We start from the raw sequence: 25,393 nt of genomic DNA, 5'->3' as shown, positions 1-25,393 counted from the left end.
TCTGCTGTCTCAACAATGGATGGAGGTCCTCAATGCCAAACAGGAAATCAGAGCTGTCTCCCTCAACATATCACATACATGCCTTCAATACGGTCTGGCACCCCGCTCTGCTCACCAAACTCTCATCCTATGGTATCCATGGAAATCTCCATGCATGGCTTGCGGACTTCCTCTCTGGTCATAGTCAACGTGTGGCCCTGGATGGATTTCTTGCATCGCCCCTTCCTGTTCAGGCTGGAGTTCCCCAAGGCAGTGTTCTGGGCCCTGTGCTTTTTCTGGTCTTCACCAAAGATCTCTCCAACTCTCTGGAAAGTCCTCTCTATCTCTTTGCTGATGACTCCACTCTCTGCCGCTCCATTCCTCATCCCTCAGATCGGCAGTCTGCAGGCTCCTCACTCACTGCAGACCTGGACAAAATCACAGACTGGTCAAACAAGTGGAACATGTCTTTCAATCCCGACAAATCTCACACTCTTACTATGTCTCTCCGAAAAGACAGAATGGACAACCTTCCCATCTACTTTCTGAACAATCCTTTCCAAGAGGTTCTGTCATTCAAGCTTTTGGGTCTCACTATCTGCTATGATCTTTCCTGGGAAAACCACATTTCCAAGCTGGCCGACAAAGCCAGTCACCGACTTGGCATCCTCCATCGTGCGAAGTCCTTCCTTGGCACACTTGAGCTCCTCAGCACATACAAGGCTTTCATCCGCAGCTCAATGGAATACTGCTCTCCCCTCTCGGCTGGTGCTCCTTCAATCTAAATTGCTCTTCCTGCAATCTGACATTTTCTAAACTGGTATATCATGTAGATGGAATAAATTGGGACCAGACTACAGCTCCCTTCTCCCATAGCTTGACTCAAGGACTTTTGCATTCTCTCCACTCTGTGCTGGCACCCCTGCCTCACACCTAGATCGGCTTCACGCTGTTGAAACCAAAGCTTTCTGAATCATTGGAATCTCCTGCGATGAAGCTGATTCTGAGGGCCTTTCACTCACTCACCGCAGGCAGGTTGGTGGTCTTTGTCTTCTACCGACTCCTCTCCGGCCTAGCTCCCCCAGCTCTCTCTATGCTCTTTCCCCCATATATTCCTGCAGGTCACACAAGATCTTCCAGCAACCCTCTTCTGGTGAAAGTGCCAAAATCAAGACACTCTGCTCATTTTCACTCTTTCATTCTTCTTTTCTCCCGCCTCTGGAACAAACTTCCTCAATCTCTTCAATCCCACTCCTCCCTCCAGGTCTTTAAAACAGCTGTTCACCACCATCTCTTATCTTCCCCCATCCAAAACCTTGATCTTTTCTACCCCCGTTAATTCACCTCAGATCCACTTTTTTTAAATCCAGACTTCTTTCCTGGAAGTCCTAGCAGTGTCCATATGTTTTATACCTCTCCCCCTCCCCACCCCCTTTCCCATGCCTACTCGTCCCAAGCCCCCTCCCTCCCACAGATCTCCCTGCTCTCAAATGTTGTACTTGTGTGCTTCCCCTCCCCATCTCGTCTCCCGCTCCCTTTATTATATGTTTTATGTGTCCGTTTTTTTTTTTTGTGATTAATGTTAGCTCTTACACGAGCCTCAATCGTCTATACAAAAAAAAGGGGGTTGATGGTGGACTGTTATTATTTAGCATTCTCACCATGCCATCCTTTTTTATTGTACGCAAATGAAAGCTTTCTGCTTCATCCCACTGATATCCTCTGTGGAGTGATCCACAACACTGAGCAATGATTTGGCATCCTCTATGAGGCAAGCATCCTCCAGGAGCTGCGATACTCACCTGCAAGAGCGTTAGAAAACCTTGCCCGACACAGTCTTGAGAAAACCAGGACATGGAAAGGGTCTTTTAAACTCTTAAACTTCAGAGCACGATCTCTATTTCCTATGAGCCGCCATTTTGTCTAAATCTTGATATTCCCTAGAGAGCACGAGCAGCAAGTTTGATTGCTCGAGATGATGGAAAATGGCGTAATATTTTGTCCAAGTACAATACTGCTAAATGGAAGGTTTTTGGAAGTGACAAGAAGGCGATTTATATTCCAGTGTTTTACTATGGCCTATTATATAGTGTATATTACTTCATGATGGAAGAGCAAATGCAATGCTGAAAAAGCAGTGAGACTGATCTTTTTATTGACCAATCTAAGATTTAATAAATGAGATTTAATAAATTTATTGCAGTAAGTTAATCTGACAAGCTTTATCAAAGGTGATTTTTCTTCCTCCTGGAAAATGCACCTGTGTCGTCAGTGTGGTTAAGATTCTGAAAGTGAAAATACTAAGCCGGTGGCAATATGATTCACAAACATTTCCTTCATTTCAATCAATTTAATTCACAAACCCTGAACCACAAGGACTATTAATTATTTTTTATCCACCGAAAAGCTTCCCGTGTACTTCAAGTACTTCGTGTCCCAAGTTAATTTCAAAGCTTTCAACTCATTCCATCCAATGGTTCAGAAATGCTATAAATAAAGGAAATCACACACATATAGACAAACACCCAGAGAGATAGACACAAACAGAGACGCAAACACTTTTCAAATTATCATGGATTACGATGGCAATGGGAAAAATGGCCACCCTTTCAAATGTGTACAAAATTATACACTTTAAAACTATTATAGAGTGAAGTCATAAGCCTTTAAAAGCGATACCTTTTATTCTCGAAAGTTTTTATACTTAACAAGAATGAAAAAGACGCCAGAATACATCCCTAAATTACCAGATTGAGAGATCACAAAATTGTTCATCCCCCAAATTGTTGATAAGTATCATCCAGCCGAGCACAATAAAGATTCTAATTTACTATCAAAGAAGCCGATGTGAGATTATTAATCTGTATAATGAATGCTGAAGTCTTCTTTTCCGAACATGACTTTCCAAAGCAGACATAAGAGGGATTAGAAATGACAAGGAGTGGTAACATAGGAATAACACCACAACACAACACCATAATCCTTCTACAGATTGCCATTACGACATATTTTGACATTTTTCTGTGTCAATCCCACAACAAATAAAATACACAATTACACCAACCCACACTACAACTGTACAGTACAACTAACTCTAATACAGACATCTTCATACAATTGTTACTATTGCCACCCATGTCAAAATGTCGTGATGGCGAACAATCCGTAGAAGGATTGTGGTGTCCTTCCTACCTCGTTTCGTTGTTTTTGGGGAATTCCGTCCATACATATTTCTCCTTTTTTTTTTTTTCCAAATGTTTTTTTTTGTCTGACTTATAAGTAGGTAGGATGATTGTGCATTTCACCTTCATCTCATGTTTCTGAAAGCTCCTCCAGCAGCCTAAGTAAATGCCCTTATATTAATCTGACTTGCAGGACACAAATGCCCTTTTTTATATGGCAGCACCTTAATGGGTTCAGTGCTGACCTCGTGATAACAACTGGAATCCCAAAGGTTGCGAGTTTAAATCCAGCTGAAGGCAGCAGTACTAAGGATTTGTATTATACAATTGTGTAAAACAGGAGAATTACCATGTCACTGTCACACTTAAAAAAACAAGAAGAAAAAGACATAAAATGTCATAACCCTCGTGGTTTTAGTAATTTTGCTGTATGGAGTTAAATGCCGTCAGTCGGCCGTCTTTGCTCAGATTACAAAACAAAATCTTCTGCATATGTATGTTCTCATGTATTGTCTTTGTGTCAAGTTTGAACAAAATCGGTCCATACATGTCGAGAAATGTGTGGTGACACGTTTAAGTAACAAAATAGCCGCCAGTCGGCCATGTTGGAGCAGATCTTAAAAAACAAATAAAGCGCATATGTATCCCATCATTCTTTTTTTGTGTGCCAAGTTTGAACAAAATCGGTAAATGCATGTCCGAGAAATGGTTGAGGACGTGGTCAATATCAGCTTGTTTGTTTTTCAACAAAAATGGCCATCAGTCTACCAGTCGGCCATCTTTTATCAAATTACAAAATAAAGTGAGGTGCACGTGTCTGCCATAATGTACTGTGCTGGTGCCAAGTTTGAACAAAATCGGACCATGCATGTTCAATAAAAGGTTGGGGGGGGGGGACATGTTTAAGTAACAAAATGACCGCCAGTCGGCCATCTTGGATCTGACCTGGAAAAAAAATGAAATGCATATGTAAGCAATCATTCATTATCTGTGTGCCAATTTCGAAAACATCGGTCAATGCATGTCCAGGAAATGGTTGAGGACGTGTTCAAAATCGGTTTTTTTAAACAACTAAATACACTAGCCGTCAGTAGGCCATCTTTGATCGCATCGTGAAACAAGATTATGTGCATATGTATACCATCATGGACAAAATTGGTCAATATATCTCCGAGATATGGTTGCGGACGCACGGACGCACTGACGAGACCCAATCCATAAGCCCCCGTTTCGAACCAAGTCCAACGGGGGCTAAAAAAAAAAACCTCGGTGAGGGCATTCTGCCTGTCCCACTTGATCTGGTGTACATGTCTTATGGGTCCACTAACTGTCGTCTAGCCAGAATACCCTCAGAATGACTTGTTATAATCACCGAAATGCTACCCATATTAACCAACGCTGATCAAACTCATCATAATGCAATAGACATAATGCAAACATAAATGTTTGTGTCCTTCCCCCTCTCTCCCCATCTTGTCTACTGCTCCTCTTATTTTGTGTTTTATGTGTCGGTTTGACTTTTTGTGTGATTAATGTTAGCTCTTTCACGAGCCTCGATCTTGTATTCAAAAAAAAAAATACAATAAAATACAATAATTTTATATACAATACAATAATAAAATACAATAATATACAATATAAATAATAATATACAATAATAATATACAATACAATTGTATAATACAATATACTATTATTGTATTATACAATTGTATAATATACATTATATACAATTATATATTGTATAATATACAATACAATAATATATAATATACAATACAATAATATACAATAATATACAATAATATACAATAAAATACAAATATATACAATATACAATACAATAAAATACAATACAATAATAAAATAATAATAAAATACAATAAAATACTTAATAATAAGAGACAAAAATACTTGGAAAATAAGGTTAAAGTGTATGGTACGTAAAGTACAGAGAATTACAAAGTGAACATTTTCAAATGTGTGGCCTTTCTTCTGCAGCTAGTTTTGTATGTGAGTGACTGTATATCAACATACACTGTGCATGAGGCTGCAAACTCATTGTGGGTTATGCTTGGTATTTGTCGTAGATACACCGTAAACTCATGTACCAATCACCTCTTGCCAGGATTCCACCTCGGCTGCCGAGGCACTTTCACGCCGATGATGCGTGGAGAGACCAGGTAGACGACCAGGTACACTATCAAGATCGATCAAACTTGTACTCCTAGACAGAAATGGAGATAAGAGGGGAAACACCGGAGAGGGGTGAAGGACGGTAGTTAGTTGGCGAATGGGTTTTGTGGAGCTAAGAGGATCACAAAAAAAAAACAGAAGGCCAGAGAAAGTCAAAACAGATCTAAACAAAATACCCAGGATTAAAATACAAAAGCAAAAACCCAAAAAAAAAAAAACAAGAAGCACAAGAAAATCAAAATGGATGGCTCATGCAGAAAATAAAGAATAAGGATACGTTGGGAGAATTTGCATGCAACATTACCATGAGCCTACCACCCAAAATAGTAAATAGAAAGAAGTTAGAAAAGTGAGGACATGAGAAAATAAATAAACAAATAAATGTATATAATTTATATATACATTTATATAAATGTATATAAATGCATATAATTAGCATAATCAGTAGATTAACCACTCAGACACCGCAAGAGTTTCAAGGTAATTGGAACAGGAAACTGCAAGTCGCAAACACCAAAGGCCATGATGACCATTCTCGACGAAACACTTATGAAGAACAAGCATTGAAGTCCGGCAGAAATGAAAAGCAGCATCATCCCACCATTTTATTACTTCCACTTTGAACAGGTGTGTACCGGCTTTCTCAGCCAATAACACACCTGCCAAAACTCAGACACCACACGACTTGGCAGTTGTGTCCCAAACGTACTTGGGTAGTTCAACTAATGCTCGACTTACTTTTTCTCTGCATTCTTTGAAAGCAGTTTCTCTCTGTACCGAACGATTGGAGAAAGGAAATGGGAGAAAAATCTTTTTGGTGTTGAAAGTTCAGTTTTAATAAAGAAATTCCAAAAAGAAAAAAGAAGAAAGCATAAAACAGAAAAACAATATCACGTTAACTTTCATGGAACAACCATCTCCTTCCCGACCAGCAACACAATCGCAACATATGTGGTGACCGAAGGTCCAGTTATATGGGAAATGCAAACAGTGTCACATTATTTATTTAATTGAGGGGGAAGAAAATATTATAGGAATAAACGATGAAAGCAACATTCCTTATTCCGCTCCAAGAGCCGTAGATACGTCCGAGGCCTAGATATTCTAATATCCACGTCCGACTCACATATCTCCATCATTCCCCTTTGCTGCTTCCCGCTTCTCTTCGTGTTCCTGTTCCCGCTGGCGCAACGCTGCCGAAATGGTCCGCCATCTTTGCTGATCTTCTTCGGCACAGTGCGACGGGAGGAACGGTTGATTGTGTTTGCTCGAAACGACGTGCGACCTCATCGGGCGACGTGTCACCGTGTCATTCGTCTGAGATTCTGTGCGTACCGCTTTCCCGGATGGAATACCATGACGCGAGGTCTGCTCGGCATTGCTGTGCGTGGTGAAGAAGAGCGAGCCGGAGACATTTTTTTGGGGATGGGTGGGGGATAAGAGGGAATAGTGGAAGAACAGAAGATAAAGATCTGAAGTACAGGTACTGAAAGGTTTACAAACAAAGCAGCACGCACAGGTTTAGCAGCACAGCAATCACACGGAAGGAAGCAGTTGGGGTTTAGTAGGAAGGCGTACAATTAATGAAACAAAGATGGAGATGAGGGTAATGAAAGGATGAAGAGGGGAGGAAGGTAAGAATGTATTGTAACTTGTAACGGGAGTAAATGCAGAACTTTTACTGTTTGTGCATACATAACACAAAGATGGCCCATTAACTCCAATGATCATTCCTGGAGGGAGGAGTTAAGAGCCAAATTTACAAAAGGCGTTTAAGAGTCGGCAAGGGCATGTTTAAATAAGAGTGCGTTTAAGGCCTTGAAGCAAGCATTGCATGGCTTATAATTGGTCGTTTACATGGGACGTTTGTTCGAGTTCGCTCAAGAGAAGGCAGAAGAGGATCGGAATGTGCATTGAGAATCTTCGAGGATAGATGCAATCCTTTGGAGAAGTATGGCAATATCAAATTTGGCAGGAGTTACAGATTCTCGAAGGAATCATTCTGTTGGCTGCTGAATCTAGTGCAAGATGACCTGGATTAACTTAAGATGAGGAGCAATGTGCTGAATTGAATCCCCTCCAACATGAATACAACCTCCATGGTGTTGCAATTCTATGCAAGTGCATAATTTCAATTGGATGTTGACGTGTTTCACATATTTCACATGGTGTTTCACAGGCTAATCGACTGTTTTTAGCTGTGCTGTGCGAGTCTAATCTGCGAGCTTTCACAGGTCTGCGACCTAAAAGTCTTTCATTCTGCGAGCTAAGAGTCTTTCAATCTGTGAGCGAAGTCTTTCAATCTGCGAGCTAAGTCTTTCAATCTGCGAGCTAAGAGCCTTTCAATCTGCGAGCTGTCTTTCAATCTGCGACCGAAGAGTCTTTAAATCTGCGAGCTAAGAGTCTTTAAATCTGCGAGCTACGTCTTTCAATCTGCGAGCTAAGAGTCTTTCAATCTGCGATGGAAGAGTCTTTCAATCTGCGAGCGAAGAGTCTTTCAATCTGCGAGCGAAGAGTCTTTCAATCTGCGAGCGAAGAGTCTTTCAATCTGTGAGCGAAGTCTTTAAATCTGCGAGCTAAGAGTCTTTAAATCTGCGAGCTGAGAGTCTTTCAATCTGCGAGCTGAGAGTCTTTCAATCTGCGAGCTGAGAGTCTTTCAATCTGCGAGCTAAGAGTCTTTCAATCTGTGAGCTGAGAGTCTTTAAATCTGCGAGCTTAGTCTTTCAATCTGTGAGCTAAGAGTCTTTCAATCTGCGAGATGAGAGTCTTTAAATCTGCGAGCTGAGTCTTTAAATCTGTGAGCTAAGAGTCTTTAAATCTGTGAGCTAAGAGTCTTTAAATCTGCGAGCTAAGAGTCTTTAAATCTGCGAGCTAAGAATCTTTCAATCTGCGAGCGAAGGCTTTCAATCTGCGAGTGAAGTCTTTCAATCTGCGAGCTAAGAGTCTTTAAATCTGCGAGCTAAGAGTCTTTAAATCTGCGAGCTAAGAGTCTTTAAATCTGCGAGATGAGAGTCTTTAAATCTGCGAGCTAAGAGTCTTTAAATCTGCGAGCTGAGAGTCTTTCAATCTGCGAGCTGAGAGTCTTTCAATCTGCGAGCTGAGAGTCTTTAAATCTGCGAGCTAAGAGTCTTTCAATCTGTGAGCTGAGAGTCTTTAAATCTGCGAGCTTAGTCTTTCAATCTGTGAGCTAAGAGTCTTTCAATCTGCGAGATGAGAGTCTTTAAATCTGCGAGCTGAGTCTTTAAATTTGCGAGCTAAGTCTTTAAATCTGGGAGCTAAGAGTCTTTCAATCTGCGAGCGAAGAGTCTTTCAATCTTAGAGCGAAGGCTTTCAATCTGCGAGCAAAGAGTCTTTCAATCTGCGAGCTAAGAGTCTTTCAATCTGCGAGCTAAGAGTGTTTCAATCTGCGAGCTAAGAGTCTTTCAATCTGCGAGCTAAGAGTCTTTCAATCTGCGAGCTAAGAGTCTTTCAATCTGCGAGCTAAGAGTCTTTCAATCTGCGAGCTAAGAGTCTTTCAATCTGCGAGCTAAGAGTCTTTCAATCTGCGAGCTAAGAGTCTTTCAATCTGCGAGCTAAGAGTCTTTCAATCTGCGAGCTAAGAGTCTTTCAATCTGCGAGCGAAGAGTCTTTCAATCTGCGAGCTAAGAGTCTTTCAATCTGCGAGCTAAGAGTCTTCAATCTGCGAGCTGAGAGTCTTCAATCTGCGAGCTGAGTCTTTAAAACTGCTAGCTAAGAGTCTTTAAATCTGCGAGCTAAGAGTCTTTAAATCTGCGAGCCAAGAGTCTTTCAATCTGCGAGCTGAGAGTCCTTCAATCTGCGAGCTGAGATTCTTTATATCTGCGAGCTAAGTCTTTCACTCTGCGAGCCAAGAGTCTTTCAATCTACGAGCTGAGTCTTTCAATCTGCGAGCTGAGAGTCTTTAAATCTGTGAGCTGAGAGCCTTTAAATCTGCGAGCTAAGAGTCTTTCAATCTGCGAGCTGAGAGTCTTTCAATCTGAGAGCTGAGAGTCTTTAAATCTGCGAGCTAAGAGTCTTTCAATCTGTGAGCTGAGAGTCTTTAAATCTGCGAGCTTAGTCTTTCAATCTGCGAGCTAAGAGTCTTTAAATCTGCGAGCTAAGAGTCTTTAAATCTGCGAGCTAAGAGTCTTTAAATCTGCGAGATGAGTCTTTAAATCTGCGAGCTAAGAGTCTTTAAATCTGCGAGCTAAGAGTCTTTAAATCTGCAAGCTGAGAGTCTTTCAATCTGCGAGCTGAGTCTTTCAATCTGCAAGCTGAGAGTCTTTAAATCTGCGAGCTAAGAGTCTTTCAATCTGTGAGCTGAGAGTCTTTAAATCTGTGAGCTTAGTCTTTCAATCTGTGAGCTAAGTCTTTCAATCTGCGAGATGAGAGTCTTTAAATCTGCGAGCTAAGAGTCTTTAAATCTGAGAGCTAAGTCTTTCAATCTGGGAGCTAAGAGTCTTTCAATCTGCGAGCGAAGAGTCTTTCAATCTTAGAGCGAAGGCTTTCAATCTGCGAGCGGTCTTTCAATCTGCGAGCTAAGAGTCTTTCAATCTGCGAGCTATGAGTCTTTCAATCTGCGAGCTAAGAGTCTTTAAATCTGCGAGCTAAGAGTCTTTAAATCTGCGAGCTAAGAGTCTTTAAATCTGCGAGCTAAGAGTCTTTAAATCTGCGAGCTAAGAGTCTTTAAATCTGCGAGCTAAGTCTTTAAATCTGCGAGCTTAGTCTTTCAATCTGCGAGCTTTGTCTTTCAATCTGCGAGCTAAGAGTCCTTCAATCTGCGAGCTAAGAGTCTTTCAATCTGTGAGCTGAGAGTCTTTAAATCTGAGAGCTAAGAGTCTTTCAATCTGAGAGCTAAGACTTTCAATCTGCGAGCGAAGTCTTTCATTCTGCGAGCTGAGAGTCTTTAAATCTGCGAGCTAAGTCTTTCAATCTGTGAGCCAAGAGTCTTTCAATCTGCGAGTGAAGAGTCTTTCAATCTGCGAGCTGAGAGTCTTTCAATCTGCGAGCTGAGAGTCTTTAAATCTGTGAGCTGAGAGCCTTTAAATCTGCGAGCTAAGAATCTTTAAATCTGCGAGCTGAGAGTCTTTCAATCTGCGAGCTGAGAGTCTTTAAATCTGCGAGCTAAGAGTCTTTCAATCTGTGAGCTGAGAGTCTTTAAATCTGCGAGCTAAGAGTCTTTAAATCTGCGAGCTGAGAGTCTTTCAATCTGCGAGCTAAGAGTCTTTAAATCTGCGAGCTAAGTCTTTCAATCTGCGAGCTAAGAGTCTTTCAATCTGTGAGCTGAGAGTCTTTAAATCTGCGAGCTTAGTGTTTCAATCTGTGAGCTAAGAGTCTTTCAATCTGCGAGATGAGAGTTTAAATCTGCGAGCTGAGTCTTTAAATCTGCGAGCTAAGAGTCTTTAAATCTGTGAGCTAAGTCTTTCAATCTGCGAGCGAAGAGTCTTTCAATCTGAGAGCGAAGAGTCTTTCAATCTTAGAGCGAATGCTTTCAATCTGCGAGCGAAGTCTTTCAATCTGCGAGCTAAGAGTCTTTCAATCTGCGAGCTAAGAGTCTTTCAATCTGAGAGCTAAGACTTTCAATCTGCGAGCGAAGTCTTTCATTCTGCGAGCTGAGAGTCTTTAAATCTGCGAGCTAAGTCTTTCAATCTGTGAGCCAAGAGTCTTTCAATCTGCGAGTGAAGAGTCTTTCAATCTGCGAGCTGAGAGTCTTTCAATCTGCGAGCTGAGAGTCTTTAAATCTGTGAGCTGAGAGCCTTTAAATCTGCGAGCTAAGAATCTTTAAATCTGCGAGCTGAGAGTCTTTCAATCTGCGAGCTGAGAGTCTTTAAATCTGCGAGCTAAGAGTCTTTCAATCTGTGAGCTGAGAGTCTTTAAATCTGCGAGCTAAGAGTCTTTAAATCTGCGAGCTGAGAGTCTTTCAATCTGCGAGCTAAGAGTCTTTAAATCTGCGAGCTAAGTCTTTCAATCTGCGAGCTAAGAGTCTTTCAATCTGTGAGCTGAGAGTCTTTAAATCTGCGAGCTTAGTGTTTCAATCTGTGAGCTAAGAGTCTTTCAATCTGCGAGATGAGAGTTTAAATCTGCGAGCTGAGTCTTTAAATCTGCGAGCTAAGAGTCTTTAAATCTGTGAGCTAAGTCTTTCAATCTGCGAGCGAAGAGTCTTTCAATCTGAGAGCGAAGAGTCTTTCAATCTGAGAGCGAAGAGTCTTTCAATCTTAGAGCGAATGCTTTCAATCTGTGAGCTAAGAGTCTTTCAATCTGCGAGCTAAGAGTCTTTCAATCTGCGAGCTAAGAGTCTTTCAATCTGCGAGCTAAGAGTCTTTCAATCTGCGAGCTAAGAGTCTTTCAATCTGCGAGCTAAGAGTCTTTCAATCTGCGAGCTAAGAGTCTTTCAATCTGCGAGCTAAGTCTTTCAATCTGCGAGCTAAGAGTCTTTCAATCTGCGAGCTAAGAGTCTTTCAATCTGCGAGCTAAGAGTCTTTCAATCTGCGAGCTAAGAGTCTTTCAATCTGCGAGCTAAGAGTCTTTCAATCTGCGAGCTAAGAGTCTTTCAATCTGCGAGCTAAGAGTCTTTCAATCTGCGAGCTAAGAGTCTTTCAATCTGCGAGCTAAGAGTCTTTCAATCTGTGAGCTAAGAGTCTTTCAATCTGCGAGCTGAGTCTTTAAATCTGCGAGCTGAGTCTTTAAATCTGTGAGCTGAGTCTTTAAATCTGCGAGCTAAGAGTCTTTCAATTTGCGAGCTAAGAGTCTTTCAATCTGCGAGCTAAGAGTCTTTCAATCTGCGAGCTAAGAGTCTTTCAATCTGCGAGCTAAGAGTCTTTCAATCTGCGAGCTAAGAGTGTTTCAATCTGCGAGCTAAGAGTCTTTCAATCTGCGAGCTAAGAGTCTTTCAATCTGCGAGCTAAGAGTCTTTCAATCTGCGAGCTAAGTCTTTCAATCTGCGAGCGAAGTGTCTTTAAATATGCGAGCGGTGTCTTTAAATCTGCAAGTTAAGAGTCTTTCAATCTGCAAGATAAGTGTCTTTCAATCTGAGAGCTAAGAGTCTTTCAATCTGCGAGCTATGAGTCTTTCACAGGCTAATCTGCAAGCTGTGCGAGTACAACGATGTTTTTGTTGGCATTTAAGATTTAGGTGCGCGTTTGCAAGACACTCGCAAAGCGACGTTTGTAAATTCGGCCCTTGGTGTTTGGTCTTGGTGTCAGTGGTGTACCGCTATTTGAAGACCAAGGTCACCATTATTGAATTTTAATTATTTATTTTTTAAATTATTTAATTATTCCCCAATTTTCCATTTTTTTTTTCCAATTTTCAAATATTAAAATTTTCATTTATTTAATCAATGATTTTTCCCGTTTTCAATTTTTCGAATATTCAAATATTTAATTTTTTATTTTTTTTAATCAATTTTTTTTTCAAATTTTTTTTTTTCCAATAATCAAATATTTTATTTTCTCCAATTTTCTTAATTATTTACTTTTCAATTTTTTTCATTTTTGTTTTAAATTTCCAATTATTTAATTATTTTCAATTTATTTAATTTTTCCATTCTGGTTTCTGGAGGGAGGCATAAAGCATCGAGTCTTGGTGTCCTGTTTTTTGTTTAAAAACCAAACGTTTGTTTTCATTTTGAGAGGCAGAATAGCAAGTGCTATTAATTGGCTGATATTACGAGTTGGCCATACCAGGAATCATCAGCAATCTCCGATCGCAGTCCTTTAGTTCAGACAATGATTATGTAGCCTTTTATTTGTACCATTTAACATCAGCAAGGAAACGGCATGCAGAAGAATCAAAAAGTTTTCCATTTGAAACGTTTCAGAGCCAGAAAGATGAACTCCAGTGCATTGAGAAACGCACCTATGCCTGGGAATATTGCAACAACTGGCTTAAAACAACAAAACATCTGTGCCAAGGTCAGGTTAGTGCGGAGACAGAGTGGAAGGGGAAACATTTTGAGAGCAAAACGTTTCTGACTTCCTCACAACACATCCTGTACAGCAGCAGCCATGGCTATTTACCCTGGAGATCGGTCAGGTTTGTAAAGGGAAGTGTTATCAATTGTGATATCCGAGTGACATCTATTTCATGACTTTCTGGATATAATCACTGTTTTATCATCTAAGTGGGGCAAATGCCGATTACTTTCAACGGTGCATTATAAAGTTCAAATATTTATTATTCAACCCCAGATGTGAAGACACCTGTCCGTGCATGTGGGATTACTCACATAATATTCCCACGCCAGAAATCCATTTCTATTATTTCACGTCAGCTCCAGGGAGGTGGGAGAAGTCCGGAGAGGTCGGATTTGACTTTTTACAGACTTTTTACTTTTTACAGGCTCTCTGTTGCCCTTACTCGGATTTGAATTGTTTTCTCTTTCTTCCTGTGTACTAAGTTTTGGACTGGCAGGTAGCCCACACTAATCTTTGAGCCGTCTCACCTGGGTTTGAATCCTGGCACAGCTATAAACTGCCATTCTGGTGATTTGTATACATGGTGATTCCATCAATGTGCATGGTGTCCTATCTGCCAGTATGGATTGTGGTTCGTGGACGTCAAAGACTCCACGGTCTCTTTTGTGAAGAGTCGACGAGTTATCACTGGCACCCTGAGCCAATGGACATTTCCTGTCCAAATTTTCTTGCCAACCTGCACTTGGGAAACATGGCAAATATGCCAATACTCCTGCAACAAGAGTTGCAGAATACCACCGCAGAGTGGGTTGAGGAATACTACCGCAATGCGAGTTGAGAAATACCACTATTATCTCCATCACCAAAGGTGGGTGGAGGTCGTGTTTTCACCCCCCCTGTCCTTGTCTGTGAGCAGGATATCCCAAAAAGTTATGGATGTATTCGGACGAAACCTGGTGGACACATTTGGAGTGCGACAACGACGAATTGGTTCGATTTTGGTGAAAATCCGGATCTGCACACAATAATTTTTTAAGTGATTCTTCACCATTCCATACCCTCATAACAAAGGTACCTGTCATATTTTGGCCATTTTGAGATTTTCTGCCTCTCACTTGTTTTATCATTTGTGACACCTGTAAAAATGCCCAAGCCATTGTTAACTTCCTGAACCACTTTATGTTAATCTGACTACGTCCGCGGTGTGATACTTAATAAATACTCATTGATGTAGAATTGCAGCAGTTTTTTTGCCTTTGTCTCCAAACTGCAAAAAATGACAGGAACTTTTGTTATGAGGGTGACGCATTGAGAATGAATGAATGAATGATCGTTTTTAAGGCCATTTTCCCCGCTAGAGCGGGGGTTAGCCTTGCGGGCCCCATGACAATCATGGTTCCCTGTTTGAGGCAATGTATTTATGGCCGGATGCTCTTCCTGACGCCAACCCTTAGTCGCCTCTTACGATTACGATGCGCAGTACCTATTCTAAGTCGGGGTACACACCGGGATCATACATCCCAGCAAGCTGGTACTCAATTTGCCGACCTCGGAAGGATGACAGGCGTAGTCAACCCCCCTGGCGTTAATTCAGCGATCGACTGGGATTCGAACCCAGGATCCTAGGATCCCAAGCCGGCACCCTAACCGCTAAGCCAGTGACGCATTGAGAGATAGGACCAAAAACGATACATAGCACAATATCTGAAAAAGTTATGGATGGATTCGGAGGAAACTTGGTGAACAGGCTGGGTGTGTGATAAGACCGAGCAAATTCGATTTTGGATAACTTGTGGATGCAGATCCGGCCTATCAGTGGGATGCAAAACGTAAACTGTTCAGTTTGGCGGAGGTATGCGCTCTACCGAGTGACCAAGTTTCAAATGAATTATATATTTGAACAATGCGTGGGGTAAGGTGTTTTATAAACTCTCTAGTTAGGGTACCGAGGGTTCCCCATTGTTTTTGTGCGGGTTTTTAAAAATTTTTGCAGTTTTGTAAGCGCCCACATACAAATCACTGCTTGCAGCTTCAAGTGGCAGTTCTTCAGATCGACTAGCCAAGAGAAATATAGTTTGATAAAAAATATGTAGTAGGATGGCTTAGTCATTAGAGCGGGTGGCGTGGGATGATGGCATCATCATAGGTTGGCATAGTCATTGGAACGGGCGTCGTTCGGTACCCGACACAACTGCTCGCAGTTGTAAGCGCAGTTCTAGTTACTTGTGTGTTTGTATCAATGCAATGAAGATTTTGTTTTATTCCATGGCAGTAGTGACTTTCGAAACATTTTTGCATTAAGTTGTTCATTTGTTTTTAAGTTTAAATTTAATTTTTCTACAACAATAAATTTCATTTTTATAAAAGACAAATCAAAACAGTTTCTGTCTTTTCCAGTCTAAGATTTTGTTGAATTATATCAACTGTATAGATTTCCTTATTTGGAGTCACGTTATTTTGGGGCCCACCAATGCCACATCCATATTAGTACAACAAAATAATTACGTGGTGGGGGGAGGGGGGGGGGGGGTTGGGGGAAGGGAGGCTATTTGAGGAAATATTGCTGCGACTGCTCTGAATCGAACGTGAAAAATATTTCGTAAAAGATCAAGCTTGGTCCAAGAAATAGAAGAAGAATTGGAGATAGAAGCTTCAGGATGGATTCCAAAGAAATATTGCAAGTATGCCTTTTTCTTTGTTGCTGCTCCAATAATGTGCTTCTTAGTTTGCCAATTGCTGATCATTGGAGCTGCACAGGGAATTATGCTTCCAATAAATGTATGTATCGGTAGGTCCAGCAAAGATTATTAGTACAAGAGATGTTTTCATTGCAGTCAACCAGAACATGCTCAGGTTAGAGTCACAGCAAACAACATGCTCAGGGTCTTGAAAAGCTTGCCTGGCCAGTGGTGGTGCATCTTCTGCAACCACCATTTGATCCGCTTTCCTTACTACATCTTCTTCATCTTCTTCTTTATCATCTCCAGCAATCCGTAACTTTTGCCATCTCAGAAGATCTCCTTCTGTCATTCCACCCGGAATCGTGTACTGAGGTCGGGCAGGAACCCCGAAGGGTGAAGAAGGCTGAAGCGCACTGGCCGAAGCAGGTCTGGGAGGTGCGGGAGCCGGGTCTGCCATGCTCACAGCATCCGAACTCTGAACTTTCTCCCTTGTCAGATGCCAGAAAGAAGAGATAATATTGGATTATTCTGTGACATTAAGAAAAAAAAAAAGTAAAGTGCCAAAAGGCTTGGCACCGTATGAAAAGTTTCAAGTTTTCTGCCTCAAGTTAAGTTCAATCTCCTTAATTCAGGCTCCTACGAGGTAAACCAAAAACATGTGGTGAAACTTTATATTGATACTGTCTGCTCTACAACATTACGTGCACATCTACACAGCACATAATGCACCTGGATTGAACGTAATACTGCACAGCAAAATAAATGGGGAATATCTTGGCAAATATTTGTTCCATTAGTTACAATAAAAGGGCTTGGAAACCACAACTTTAGTATATACCAGGACACCACAGTAGAGCACAAGTTTGGTTGAAGGGAGGGTCCATAAGATTCAACACATTTTTGTTCCATTGTTGTACTTGGGACTATAAGATATATATATATATATATATATATATATATATGTCATTTTTCCATTTCCTAAATATATGTACAATTCATAGTAACCCCCCATCCACCTTTTCCTCCAACTATCCCTGCTTAGGGTCCAGTGACGTGCATAGTGACCCAGTACCTATGTAAACCTCCATAATACGGGACTTTTGAAATGACGTAATCTGCCCCCAGAATGTTCCGCATGCATGCGCAGAAACCCATAGCACCAGCGGTTATTTGGGGCACACTAAAGCATATCGTGCACACGAGATAAGGGTGGTTAACTAAAATGGCTCAGAAAACGTCTAAAATAAGCCAAAATACTTGGAAAAAGTACCTGAGAAAAAGGGTTGCACTTCTGCACAGCAAAATAGTTGGAGAACCCTCTCAGCTTGTTGACAGGCCTGAGACCCAATAACTGGACAGGTGCATGTTACCCAAACCCTCGACGGTTGCTGCCAGTGAGCGGACTTTGTACCAACACGAGTGCCCCCCTATGAATATAGCAGGCTTGGACATGACATGGCATGGCTAGAATTTCAAGGACGTCGGCAATTGGAAAGACGATGCTGTGCATCATGACCAACAATGTAATGGCTACCAACTCTTCGACAAAGAACATTGCGATGTGAAAATAAACAAAGCTTCTGCCAGCTATATTTATGTGAGATCCAGATGTCAGATCTACCAGGCAGACTTCCGCATTTTGTTTGCAGAGGGAGACACCGCATCTTGTTTGCGTGCTTTTTAACACTGATGGAAGGTCATATCTGGGGCTTTTGAATGCACGGGTAAGTTTAAAATCAACATTTAATATTATGATATTTACCATCAATCATGTTGGGTTGGGCGTAGTGGGGAGTGGTAGCTGCGAGAGCTATTATTAATATATTTTGTTTGGTTCCGCGGCCATAAGAAATGCTAGTATAATTTTATATCTATTGCTAAAAGGAGAAACGTCTGTCCATCCATGACCGCACATCTGTGAGTGTGTCTGTGTGCGTGTCTGAGGCCCCTCACTTGTATTAACACGCACTCAACACTTTTCAACCATGGATATTTCTATGTTCCATATTTCCGTGAGTCCGATTTGCATCCAGAAACAACAATTACGATTAGCCATTTTGAAATTTCCACTCTTTCGCTTAAATGCTGAAATTTATGTTAAAAAGGCTATTTGACTTTCAGGCTTCACCCAAACAATAGCAGGTTAAAAGTGCTCTGGCTAGCGGAAGCAAGTCACTGAACACACACACACAGCGCATGTGCGAAAGGCATCGTTTGTGTTCATACATCATTTTGAAGGTCCCGTATTGCTCACAATGTTTTGTGTGAAGAAGCACAAATTATTTTGGGATGCATGTGTAAGCACTCAACGTTATCACGGCATTTTAACCTACAGGTTCATAAATCCCACCACCCATCAAATCATCCAGTTGCCTTTCTTTACATGCTTGTGGTTGATGGGGACACTAACTCTGCTTATTGAATGTCAGGCTGCATAGTAAAGAATTTTCCAGGGATAAAGTAAATTGTGGAATTGAGGAACACAGTTAATGTCCAGTTAATAGTGGTGGACCCACTCTAAAATGAAAGGAGTGAAACAGTGGCATGAACAACAAATAGAGTTGATGTCTACCTGTCCCCTTCATTGACAATCTGAAGACGCTGCCAAGTGTGCAAATCGCTTGTGGAGACTGGTCCACATAAGGCTGCTTGTACTTGCTGTGGACGACCTGGCAAACTCTGACCCACACGGCGCCTCGCCAAGTCATCTCGGTCTGTATCAGGGACAACAGCCGGGTCATGTTTCCGACCCCTGTAGGCGCCAATGAACAAAGAAGGGCCTTGTTCCCCAGGTGATGCTGACGTCTCCTTTTCTTTGTCCTGTCTGGTGTTAGAGACGCTGACGTTTTGTGTTCTGACCACAACAAGTTGGCAATGCAAAGGGATACATATTAAGCAGGCAGGAGTGACGATTTAAATTAAGAGTACGATTAAAAACAGTCATTTGAAACAGAAAATAGAGAAAGAAAAAAAAATCAGAAAAATTAAAAGTATAAAGTCGCAAAATTCATAACTAGTGATAATAATGAGGTTAAGAATGAGAAGAATGAGATTTTGGATTCTGGTGTTTGTCAAGAGGAGGAACTTGGAATATCAAATAATGAAGAGAAGGAGAGAGAAATATGATTGAAGATAAATAAAATAAATAAATAATATAAATGGGAGTGAGAAAAAAAAATAAACAAGTACACATACATTCAAAGTACACCGCCCCCATGCCAAATAATTAAATATCCTACAGAGCGGCATTGCCGGGGCGCCTCCGGCGCCCGGCAATACCGCAGTGCAGCTCATTGAGGCTGCATTAGGAGGGAGAGGTGTACACTAATTGATTGATTAATTGTATAATTAAAATCAATAAAAGATTATCACAAAATATTTTCATAATCAATTGGTTAATAGCATAACTAAACCACCAGTGCTTCATCCGAAGATGTATCTTTCAGAAATTTAATTAAATAAGTCATTAAAAAAATTAAATAATTAATTGATTACTCAATAAATAATTAATCGATTAATCAATAAATAATTAATCGATTAAATGATTAATCAATAAATCAAAAATATCCTTGATAGCCACATCACTTGGTCACTCATGTCCAAATATTAGCTTCCGAGCTCAAAAGGTGCCTGAGATATTGGCCAAATGAGAAAGAAAATAAATAAATGATTAATAATGAAAATAAATAAATAATAATCATAAAAAAATTAAATTATTAATCAATTTGGTCAGAGAACACATAAACTACCACTATTTCATCAGAATCTGTAACTTTAAAAAAACAACATTTTTTTGTCATTAATCGAATAATTAAATAATTAATCGATTAATTGATTAATTAATAAATCAAAAATATCCTTTGCAGCCAAATCACCTGGTCATTGGCATGTCCAAATATCAACTTCCTAACTCAAAAGGTGCCTGAGTTAATGGTCAGAAGAGAAAGGAAATTTGATTAATTAAATAAGTACTTAATTAAACCCTGGTGTTTAAGTAAAACTTAAACCCTGGTGTTGGGCTAGTGGCTAGGGTGCCAGCTTAGGATCCTAGGATCCTGGGTTCGAATCCCGGTCGATCGTTGAATTAACGCCAGGGGGGTTGACTCAGCCTGTCATCCTTCCGAGGTCGGCTCATTGAGGACCAGTTCACTGGTAATTCCCTGTTTGTCGTTGAAGGCGGCAAAAAGGGTTGGCGTCAGGAAGGGCATCCAGCCGTAAAACATTGCTTCAAAAAGGGGACCGAAAAACAACAACAACCACGGTTCCCGAAAAAGGCCAACCCCCGCTTGCGGGGAAAAATGGCCTCTAAAGGTGGTTATTTATTTTATAAATAAGTACTTAATTAATCGCTAATAATTAAATAACTCCTCAATTTATTGATTAATCAAAAAAAAAAATACTGTTTTTGACAAAGGACTTGCTCACTATTGTGCCGAAATTTCAGCTTCCTAGCTCAAAGGATGGCTGAGATATCGCCCGGACAAACAAACAAGAAAGAAAACAAGTACACATACATTCAAAGTACACCGCCCCCATGCCAAATAATTAAATATCCTACAGAGCGGCATTGCCGGGGCGCCTCCGGCGCCCGGCAATACCGCAGTGCAGCTCATTGAGGCTGCATTGGGAGGCAGAGGTGTACGCTAATTGATTGATTAATTGTATAATTAAAATCAATAAAAGATTATCACAAAATATTTTCATAATCAATTGGCTAATCGCATAACTAAACCACTAGTGCTTCATCCGAAGATGTATCTTTTAGAAATTTAATTAAATAAGTCATTTATAAAAAATTAAATAATTAATTGATTACTCAATAAATAATTAATCGATTAATCAATAAATAATTAATAGATGAAATGATTAATCAATAAATCAAAAATATCCTTGATAGCCACATCACTTGGTCACTCATGTCCAAATATTAGCTTCCCAGCTCAAAATGTGCCTGAGATATTGGCCAAATGAGAAAGAAAATAAATAAATGATTAATAATGAAAATAAATAAATAATAATCATAAAAAAATTAAATTATTAATCAATTTGGTCAGAGAACACATAAACCACCACTATTTCATCAGAATCTGTAACTTTAAAAAAAAAAGTTTTTTGTCATTAATCAAATAATTAAATAATTAATCGATTAATTGATTAATTAATAAATCAAAAATATCCTTTGCAGCCAAATCACCTGGTCATTGGCATGTCCAAATATCAGCTTCCTAACTCAAAAGGTGCCTGAGTTAATGGTCAGAAGAGAAAGGAAATTTGATTAATTAAAGAAGTACTTAATTAATCGCTAATAATTAAATAACTCCTCAATTTATTGATTAATCAAAAAAAAAAATACCGTTTTTGACAAAGGACTTGCTCACTATTGTGCCGAAATTTCAGCTGCCTAGCTCAAAGGATGGGTGAGATATCGTCCGGACTAACAAACAAGAAAAAAAAAAAACAAACAAACAAGAAAGAAACCAGAGTGAAAACTGAGTACTCTCTTTCAGCGTGCGTCACTGCCGAGCCCCCTTTGGTGCCCGGCAATGACGATTTGCAATGCCTGGAGATGGCATAGGAAAGGAGCGGTGTACAACAAGTACACATCCATTCAAAGTGCACCGCCCCATGCCAAATAATTAAATATGCTGCAGCGCGGCATTGCCGGGGCGCCTCTGGCGCCCGGCAATACCGCAGTGCAGCTCATTGAGGCTGCATTGGGAGGGAGAGGTGTACACTAATTGATCGATTAATTGTATAATTAAAATCAATAAAAGATTATCACAAAATATTTTCATAATCAATTGGCTAATCGCATAACTAAACCACTAGTGCTTCATCCGAAGATGTATCTTTTAGAAATTTAATTAAATAAGTCATTTATAAAAAATTAAATAATTAATTGATTACTCAAAAAATAATTAATCGATTAATCAATAAATAATTAATAGATGAAATGATTAATCAATAAATCAAAAATATCCTTGATAGCCACATCACTTGGTCACTCATGTCCAAATATTAGCTTCCCAGCTCAAAAGGTGCCTGAGATATTGGCCAAATGAGAAAGAAAATAAATAAATGATTAATAATGAAAATAAATAAATAATAATCATAAAAAAATTAAATTATTAATCAATTTGGTCAGAGAACACATAAACTACCACTATTTCATCAGAATCTGTAACTTAAAAAAAAAATTTTTTTTGGGTCATTCATCGAATAATTAAATAATTAATCGATTAATTGATTAATTAATAAATCAAAAATATCCTTTGCAGCCAAATCACCTGGTCATTGGCATGTCCAAATATCAGCTTCCTAACTCAAAAGGTGCCTGAGTTAATAATGGTCAGAAGAGAAAGGAAATTTGATTAATTAAATAAGTACTTAATTAATCGCTAATAATTAAATAACTCCTCAATTTATTGATTAATCAAAAAACAAAATACCGTTTTTGACAAAGGACTTGCTCACTATTGTGCCGAAATTTCAGCTTCCTAGCTCAAAGGATGGCTGAGATATCGCCCGGACAAACAAACAAGAAAGAAAACAAGAAAGAAAACAAACAAGAAAACAAACAAGAAAACAAACAAACAAACAACCAGAGTGAAAACTGAGTACTCTCTTTCAGCGTGCGTCACTGCCGAGCCCCCTTCGGTGCCCGGCAATGACGATTTGCAATGCCTGGAGATGGCATAGGAAAGGAGCGGTGTACAACAAACAAGAAAACAAACAAACAAACAAACAAACAACCAGAGTGAAAACTGAGTCCTCTCTTTCAGCGTGCGTCACTGCCGAGCCCCCTTCGGTGCCCGGCAATGACGATTTGCAATGCCTGGAGATGGCATAGGAAAGGAGCGGTGTACAAAAAATGGGAGGATCCAGGGAAGTAGTGAATAAAGAGAAAAAAAAAGGTGGTGGTGAAGATTTATAATAAAATGGGAAAAATAACGATGAAAAGGAAACAAAAGAAAGATGGAAGATTAAAGAGAAGAGAAAAATTCAACAAAGAAAATAACCAATGATGATTGCAAGTAAATATAGACGAGGTACGCCAAGGATGTGATGAAAATCGACACACGGCTTTTTAGCTTTGCTCAAGACCCGCCTGACCGGACCTGTGTCCAATCTGCAAGATGGCCTGATCTCGTAGACGCTGGGCAGACTGAACCATATTCTCCCATCTGAGCACGTCTCGCGAATCGCTGTGAGCTGGAAGAAAACGATTGTGTGGGACAGCTGGCGTTCGGTTTCCTTGCCAGCCACGTCTTGCCGCCAGATCGTCCTTCTCCACATCCGGTTCCCCGAGCCTCTCCTCGTCCTCCGAATCCCAGTTGAAATCCCGTGGCTGATTTTTCTGTTCTGCAACCTGGAATCTGGCATATCAAGGTCACGAGCAATGGAGACAAGCTGAGACTCGAAGCACCCACGCAGTGTGGCACGCCATGCAGGGATAAAGGCACACGTTCAGGTTCAAGTCAAGTAAGCAGATTGCTCGGCGGCAAGGAAAATCCTTCCTGTCAAAACCTTGGCTTAATACTATTCAGTAAGCACATGGAGAACAGCTAAGCAATTTGGTATTTTTGAGTGTGGGGTGGGAGGAGGGGGAATTGCACAATATAATGGGTGGACGGATGTTCCATCATCCAATCATGTTCCTCTTATGGGAGTTTTAGTCATCAACATGTTGTCCTACATTTCACTTCCACTTTCTCAACCATTCAGTCTTCACTTCCATACAAGTGGGGAAATAAACTATTTATTTAGCCTTCTTCAGGGGGATAATAATTGCCATACGATCAATGGCCGCAATACCTTATAATGATAGCTTGTGTTTTTATTCCAACAAAAAGATTTGAAAAACAGAGCTAGTCCAAGCATAACTCCCATGTTACTATCGGGCTGTTCATAAAAACCCAGCAGGCTCACCAATAGCAGTCAGAGAGGAGATAATCTGCATGCCTAACCAGATGTGGTCCAAATCATACTTTTACACTTTGCGTTCGACTTAGGAAGGTATTTAAAATGCTCCCTAAAAAGTAAATGCCACAAACATTTCCAAGCCGAAATAATTAAATAAAAAGAAAATAAATTGGCAATAACAATAAAAAAATGTCGCAGGAGAGGAGTGGTGAGGGTGCAGGAGAACACTGCAAATGTAAGATAGCAGGCACAAAGGAATTCCAGCCAACCTGTCCACTTTCCCTTGCTGAATGGGGAGTTGGGCAGGTTGCTGTGCCTCACTCATCGACACCACCAAAGGGCTGGGAGAAAAAACAAACAAAAAAAACAAGGTAGCGAGAGTGCAGTGCCAGATCATACAGCCGAAGTCGAACCAACAAGTTGTGCCAAAGTTCTGGGGCAGAAATGAAGCTTACCTAATGTACAAACAAGGTCTGTGTTCAAAATGGGAAGGTTATATTTGGCTTGTATAGTGTAGAAGACAAGTCACAAATATTGGACCAATCTTTGAAATGAAGAAGCCAAGCCACAAATAGTGGGACCAACTTTTGAAATTATGATACAAGCATGAAATTTGGCATCTATGTACCTTTTACCATGTAGAAAAATAGGAACCAAGTAGACAATTGAAATACCGTATTCAAAATGGCGGCCAAAATCCAATATGGCCAATAGTGGCATAATAAATGGCAAAAATATAGAAATCACGATAAGTGTGACCAAATCACATATTCTTTACACATTCTCAACTAACAAAAATGTATTTAATAAGTCTTTTGATTTAACTTAGTTAAGATTATAGAAATAGAATGTACACTTTTCACAATTTTGTCACATGACCCATGCAAAACCTTATAAAGCAATCTATAAGACTTATAAAGAAACAGCCAGATTCAAGTTTTGATTGCAGTTGGCGAGCTACTCTGCTATTCTAGATATTTCCCAATTAATTATGATTCGTTTGAAACAATAATGTTAACAGTTTAGCTGGCTGGCTCTGCATGCTGATATGTGGCTGAGGTCACTGGGCTACTTCTGTGTAGTTGCCGTCATCTACATTGGAGCTGGGAGTCTGTTTGCAATTTTAACAAGAAAAAGCAATCAGAGATTTTAAACCCTTGCCGGGATGTGTTTTAGCGTTTTTAAAGGCTTTTGTGTTAAAACAAATATGGTGGCCGAACCACGTGACCGATGGAATCAAAATTATTCTTTTTCTCTAGCAATTTATCACTAGATGACGCTCAAGAAATTTCATCTTGATCCAAGTTTTGTACTTGTCGAATTATGATGTCATAATGGAGGCACCTATGACATCATCATCAACATATTTTATTCCCCATGGAGAGTTTTTTTTTTTTACAATGAGCCATGTCTCAATTTTCTCTATGCAGCACTTTCGGAGATATAGAGGTGCAAAGTTTTTCGTTTTTTCCAAGATGGTGCCCGTACCACGTAACCTATGACGTCATAATTATCATTA

The 25,393-nt window shown here is 40.1% G+C and overlaps 1 protein-coding gene across 5 annotated transcripts in view; it reads right to left on the bottom strand.

Annotated features, from left to right (window-relative positions):
- Nucleotides 1–25,393, bottom strand: part of LOC137424709 (uncharacterized) — a 142,010-nt gene that overhangs the window by 73,178 nt on the left and 43,439 nt on the right. For 4 of the 5 annotated variants that reach the window (XR_013623067.1, XM_078775843.1, XM_078775844.1 and 1 more), the window contains exons 9-15: nt 24,144–24,215; nt 23,070–23,327; nt 18,524–18,805; nt 16,170–16,439; nt 6,484–6,738; nt 6,096–6,128; nt 5,280–5,388 (exon numbers count right to left, since the gene is read on the bottom strand). Coding sequence is in view for 4 of the 5 variants with exons in the window: in XM_078775843.1 (XP_078631969.1) it covers nt 5,280–5,388; nt 6,096–6,128; nt 6,484–6,738; nt 16,170–16,439; nt 18,524–18,805; nt 23,070–23,327; nt 24,144–24,215 (1,279 nt within the window). In the remaining variant the exon portion in view is untranslated. The remainder of the gene's footprint in view (nt 1–5,279; nt 5,389–6,095; nt 6,129–6,483; nt 6,739–16,169; nt 16,440–18,523; nt 18,806–23,069; nt 23,328–24,143; nt 24,216–25,393) is intronic. The other variant, XM_078775845.1, reaches the window with a different exon arrangement.

This window comes from Myxine glutinosa, chromosome 4, assembly GCF_964187855.1.
Source record: "Myxine glutinosa chromosome 4, kmMyxGlut1.1, whole genome shotgun sequence".
NCBI lineage: Eukaryota > Metazoa > Chordata > Myxini > Myxiniformes > Myxinidae > Myxine > Myxine glutinosa.
The sequence above is the reverse complement of the archived record's forward strand: the minus strand, read 5'-3'. Positions and strand labels throughout refer to the sequence as shown.